We start from the raw sequence: 5,895 nt of genomic DNA on the forward strand, positions 1-5,895 counted from the left end.
CTCGTAGCTCAATAAAATTATTGACAAAACTAGCTAAGTGAGATACACATTTATTATTTTTAAGAACTCATAATTTTTAATATTTATTCAGTAACTCAAACACATTATTTAATAATATTTACATGATTTGTAAAAATTATATATTTATTGATATAGATACACGCGCAAAGCGCGTACCCTAAGACTAGTAATCATATAAATGTACAAATTTAAGATTACAAGTTCTAAATAATACTTTCAGAATATAGCAAAAAAACATATTTTTCTTTCTTAAACTTCTTACCTATCCACTCAACCAGCGAATGCTGAAAAACTACTGATAAAATGTACTCTATCCGTTCACTTTTACTTGTCCACTATTGACTTTGCACACTCCTTAAGAAAAAATAAATAAAGTGCATAATTTATCATGATACCCATATTATTTGGTGTATAGCCTTAATGAATTTGGAATAAGTAATTAATGCTAAGGACAAAACAAGAAAAATAAATTATTTTTCTCTTAATATACGAAAAGTGACAAGTAAAAATGAATAAATTTATTTTTAGAATATATGACAACAAAAGGTGAACGGAGGGAGTATGATCCAAAATCTTGCTGCAAATGGCACAAAATTAAAAGAAGGGAAAACCTAATTATTCTCAATTTTAACCATCCCACAGTTAAAATATATCCTGAGACATGAAAAGAAATCGATATGGCATAATCTAGTAGGATGAATGTCTAATCAAGAAGCTTAAAACCAAGCAAAATGGTCCTTGTTGGGGCCTCAGTTGAGCTTGAATCAGACATACCAAGGTTGATTAAAATTGTGGGGAATGTTCAAATTGTAGTTATTTGTGTATTCAAGATGTGGCTCCAAATTGAATTTGTGAATGAAATTAATCCAAGCATACATTATTGTATTCCATATCGATAATGCTCATATTGAGTTTGATCTGTCATTTATCTTGATGATGCTGAACACACCTGCACCTATCAAATCAGCTATTGAGGTGGCTTCAAAGTTAATCACTCTCAGAGGTAATTGTGTTTAATTTCTACTGTAAATTTATCTTTAAAGTCAAACTTACAGAGTATTGAAAATGAATTCAAAAGAAGATATACTACCGATCCCAACTAGTTTAGACTATAGATAATTATTGTTTGATTGTATATACTGATTAAGCACAAATTATACAGTGATTATATCAACTAATATTTGTAAAAAATAAAGTTAGTGTTATCTCTATGGGCTTTGTTGGGTTGGTGTGTTGCGTGAAATCCCTTATTTTTTGGATAGGAATTAACCTAAACATAAAATACCCATCCATCCAACTGCTTTAACAAATTAAAAACAGTCTGCTGTTGTATAATATTTATAAATTTCAAATATAATATATATGTTTAACTGTATATAATTAATATATAATTTATATTTATCGATTATAAAAAGTAAACAATGAATTGGATGAGCTGTTTGTGTAAAGATGGGTGACTGGTTTTGGAACAATGACACTTTGGTCAAATCCCGCCAGGGACGGGCTGATGTTTTATAGGATCAAGAGCAGACCCATAACTTCCCCACTCTTCAACGTTGTGGACTGGCCCGTAATAAACTGGCCTTAACTTATGTGGGCCTAAAACGGCCCAGCCCAACTCCAAACCCGCACAAAAGAAGAAAAGAGGAAGAAGATTCAAAAGAAAAACCTTGCATTCTTGCGCCACAAGTCCGAATCACTACGCTAGTACTGGAAAGTAGCTTGAAATTTACAATTAATGGAGTTTTATGCTGAGGAAGGAAAGAATTTGAGCTCAGATAACTCCACGTTGATTCTGGTATGCTTCTAGGGTTTTGCTCTCAACTTCTTTAGTGATTCTTCCACTCTTTTTTTTCCGGTTCTGTAATATTGTTATTTGTTTATACTGTAGCCGGCGCTATCGGTAGGAAATGCAGGGCAACTAGCGGTGGATCTTCTAGTAGCTTCTTTGAGAGCGGAGAGAATTGGATATTTGGACGATCCAAATGTAGTTCCCTGCGTTGGGAATGACGCCTATTGGCCTTCTCCGCCCGGTGAACTCGCGCTTCCTCTCGAAGGTATCAATTACAACTTATTACTTAATTTGACTTGTGCATTATTTTTTGATTTTGCACCGGGTGTCCGAGTCTCTTTGAGCCCCGACTAATCCCGGGGTGCACAGGCCCTAGGCAAGGAGTTTCCCGCAAGTGCACCACGGTTAATTCAGGTTTTACCCAGTCCGATGGCCCTCAGAAATTGTTTGCACCCAGTGGGATTGACTTGTGCATTATTATATTGAGGACAAATGAAAAAATATTAAAGTAGTTGTTATTAAAAGTTTGTTTTTATAGATGTTCATATAAATTTAACTTTGAATAGTTCTTTGTATTTTTGATTATCTGTATAGAATAGTATTGTTATTGGAATGATGGCAACTGTTTTGGAACGTTACAAAATGGAAAGAGTATCAGTTAAATTGAAAAGGAAGAAGTATACTTTTTGAGATTTTAGGAAGGAAATGACGTTTCTGATTTTGGTTCATGGCAGTATATGAATCATCTCCTGATGCATTGGCTCTGGTACAGCAGAGGTCTCCAGTTGTTAAGGTAAATGTTAGTACTTTTTTTGGCAACGGGTATCATTGCTGCTTGATCTGGTCTTTTTCTCTCGTGCAAGCCACCTAGGAGGGAATATAATGCAAGAGCATTTAACATCTTTTTATACCATCGGGTATTTAAAGCAACTATTGGTATGTAATAGTAAGTGTGAATTAATTAACTGGGAAAAATGGTAAGTAGACAATGTGATAATGTGAAAATTGTTTACATGGACTGTCTGTATAGCTTAAATCCAACTTTTTATTGCAATGTATGCAATTAAGGTTTTGTCTTTTATGTGGTTGTTTAGTTCTAACAGCTTACCCAACAGGGCATGATGGTTGAATTTGCTAGGAACTTGGCGAATTTTGCTGCTGCCAATGGGAAGAAACATGTAATCGTGCTCTCAGGCTTGGAGTTTGGGCGTTGGCGAAACATTGATATGTCAAGGTATCAATATATGAGCTTCAGTTAAACATATTTTTTCTGTTTTCTTTATGTGGTTCAATGATTGAAACTCTGTGATTCCACTTTCTACTTCATCATGTCCTCCCTCCGTTGAGAAATCACTTTACATGGAAACTTTAGTTACTTTTTCTGAGATCATTATCTCGTGAATTGCTGACTGTTCCTGTTATTATGGGAGTTTAGCTTTTTGCATCCGAATACCTAAATGAAGGGGACTTAATATGTGTTGGTTAGGCTCACGGCACGGGTTTGAACCCTGCTGTAGACAAAAGGCTGGTGTTTAAGTGGAGAAAGATAGAGGGGCAGGCCCATTATCCACCGAGTTTCGAACGTGCGCCACTGGCCCTCGTGGATTTCTCGGTTATCAAAAAAAGAAGGGATTTAATAAGTAAAGGTTGCTAAATAAGATGCTTCTTTGTTGGAAATGTTGCTGGAGATTATGTGTACGTGAACGGTTCCTCTAATTTTGAGTCGATTAGTGAAGGTGAATATTTCCAAACTGTTGCCTTTTTAAGCTATTAAGTTTACTGTTGCTTATTCTATTGACTTGCGTTGAGTTCTTTTCTTTGAACATTTTATCTGATTCCATGGTGACATTGATTTTATGGCTATCGTGTACCAGTGGATTGCAGATACATTACCTTTCTAGTTCCAACTCAGATGGAACAGACGATCAATGTGAAAGCCAGGGCTGGAAGAGATTACCAGAGTATGATCCTACGCAGAGAATGTGGAAGTATTTAAATGATTTAGCCAAAAATACTGCCTTTGAGGTGGAGGATTTGCCTTATGAAGAGCTGGGAGATGAGGACTACGATGCCAGTTTGCCTTATGCTGCGTTGTTCTCTTGTCTTAAGGTTGTGATATGCTTGTTTCAGTTGTTCACTATGGATAACTTGATGTACTAGTACATTTCATGAAAAATTAATTGTATTTGTCATATGTGGCTTTCGTATTTATAGAATCTGATTTCTTTACTTTGTAGTTTCTTTCAAATTGTCTTTGCTTATGTTGCTAAATCCTGCTGTCTTTTTGTTGCACCATAATACATTCCACATGAGCTTGAGATTTCTAAGTAGTTAGGCTTTTGATTTTGTTTTGGGATTGTGTTCCTTCCCAGATTGTTCAATGCTACAGATCTGACATGTATTATAGCATACTTAAAGTAATTATTTGTTCTCGCATCTCAAAAAAGGTTTTTATTCTGTGATGAAGTTATAGTTGATATTTCCTTTTGCATTGTTTTGATGTGTCATCTGAGTATGGTGCGGTTTTCAGATTGTAATTTCTCGTAAAATTATTTCTAAAGTTAGCACAGCTTCTTTTGGAGATATGCTTAAGATGAAATGAGATCAATGAAAAACTACTATTTGGTTTCCTTTGTAATTTCTGCTATCAGTATCTCAAGACTATTCTTGATATGAACTTACATATTTATCCACATTTTTATGTTAAGTATACTTTTCTACCCTGATTGAGTTTGTGTAATAATCTTATTGTTTATTGGTCTAGGCCAAAGGTCTGAAGGTCACTTGTCTACTGTGTTATTGCTCGGAGGGAGACAACATTCCCGATGCTTTCAATTTGGCTGATGCAGTGTCAAAAGCTCTGGGGCTCCGACCTAATAGTTCTCAAGGTGAGTTATTGTTTCCTGGTATGATCAATCAGTTTTCTTTCCTTCATTTCTTGATCTCTGTACAATCATACAATGCCTGGTAAGAAAACTAATACTGCTATAGCGCTTTAAGTACCTAAATATGGTCAAGTAACTCTTATCCTTGTAAGCTAGTGGCTAATAATACTTGGTGCTGTCTGATTGATAAATTTACATGAGAAGTGATTGAGCTAATGAAGATAATTAGATCGTCTTCAATTGTTTTTTTGACTGTTTTGGAGGGGGAGGTATTGGATTTCATGCCTTTTGAATATGTTTAAAATTATCGCAAAATGCATAGATATGGACTAGGGTAACGTAGGGATATTACCTTTCTAGTACGTTTAAAATTGCCATAGGACGCATAGATGTGACTATCTTGTAACATAATTTTCTGAGGCACTAACTGACCTCTTTTACTGGGGTCGTTCAGGTAATGAAGGTGGAAGCTGGGTTGTGCCGTTCTCGTGGAAGAGTGTCTATGGTCCTCCGCCAGATATGTCTCTTTTCTAGGCCACTTTGGAGCAGTTTATATGTTGCTGTTATATCTCTCTAACTCGGTCTTTTTGGCTGTGATCAAGTGAAATTTATGTCTTTGGTTCACTTTTGCTGTACAAGTTTCTAGTTTGAAAGTGTTTGTCATCACACTTTTGAGGGAAAGAGTAGCTGCGTAATTTAAACTCTTAAGCATCTTTTCAGCTCCGTTAACTCATCAAAAGATCGTTGAAATATTAGGTTGTAATGGTGACAAAAATAAGGTTTAGATTCTCCATAACCCAACTTAAGGTGGAAATGGGAAAAATAGAAAGTACTGTACTGTTTTTGAAGTAAAATCATTTTCTTTGAAAAGGTTAATTAGGCAAGGTACATGAATCAAGCTGCCTTTGATATGCAGAATTTTTTTTTTGGCCTTGACGAGATAAAAACTATTTGTGCAATGTCATTCACATTATAAGTATGTGTTTGAATACAGTCAAATCTCTCTATAACAATTACGTTTGTTCCGATATCTTTTGGATGTTATAGTGAAATGCTGTTATAGAGGACATATATTATAACCCAACATAAAAAATCAATTTCGAGAAAACTTGGCTTTTATAATAAATGACTGTTATATAGGGATGCTGCTATAGAGATAGAATACGATTTTAGGTCTAAGGCAATTCTTTTTGCCTT

The 5,895-nt window shown here is 35.1% G+C and overlaps 1 protein-coding gene across 1 annotated transcript; it reads left to right on the forward strand.

The window, feature by feature from the left end:
* Window positions 1–1,661: 1,661 nt before the first annotated feature.
* LOC107808155 (uncharacterized) lies at window positions 1,662–5,399 on the forward strand. The gene is made up of 7 exons (XM_016632649.2): window positions 1,662–1,819; window positions 1,913–2,078; window positions 2,548–2,606; window positions 2,929–3,047; window positions 3,688–3,922; window positions 4,578–4,701; window positions 5,153–5,399. Exons 1-7 carry the CDS (start codon window positions 1,760–1,762, stop codon window positions 5,230–5,232), a joined length of 843 nt encoding a protein of 280 aa, XP_016488135.1. The 5' UTR covers window positions 1,662–1,759; the 3' UTR covers window positions 5,233–5,399.
* Window positions 5,400–5,895: the final 496 nt, after the last annotated feature.

Source organism: Nicotiana tabacum, chromosome 19 (assembly GCF_000715075.1).
Source record: "Nicotiana tabacum cultivar K326 chromosome 19, ASM71507v2, whole genome shotgun sequence".
Classification (NCBI taxonomy): Eukaryota; Viridiplantae; Streptophyta; class Magnoliopsida; order Solanales; family Solanaceae; genus Nicotiana; species Nicotiana tabacum.

What these genes read in the sequence shown, in the direction of transcription:
- LOC107808155 (XM_016632649.2), top strand. Translation starts at nt 1,760, where the DNA reads ATGGAGTTTTATGCTGAGGAAGGAAAGAATTTGAGCTCAGATAACTCC. An exon ending in ATAACTCCACGTTGATTCTG is followed by an intron (nt 1,820 to 1,912) that starts GTATGCTTCTAG and finishes TTTATACTGTAG; the next exon opens with CCGGCGCTATCGGTAGGAAA. An exon ending in AGAGGTCTCCAGTTGTTAAG is followed by an intron (nt 2,607 to 2,928) that starts GTAAATGTTAGT and finishes CTTACCCAACAG; the next exon opens with GGCATGATGGTTGAATTTGC.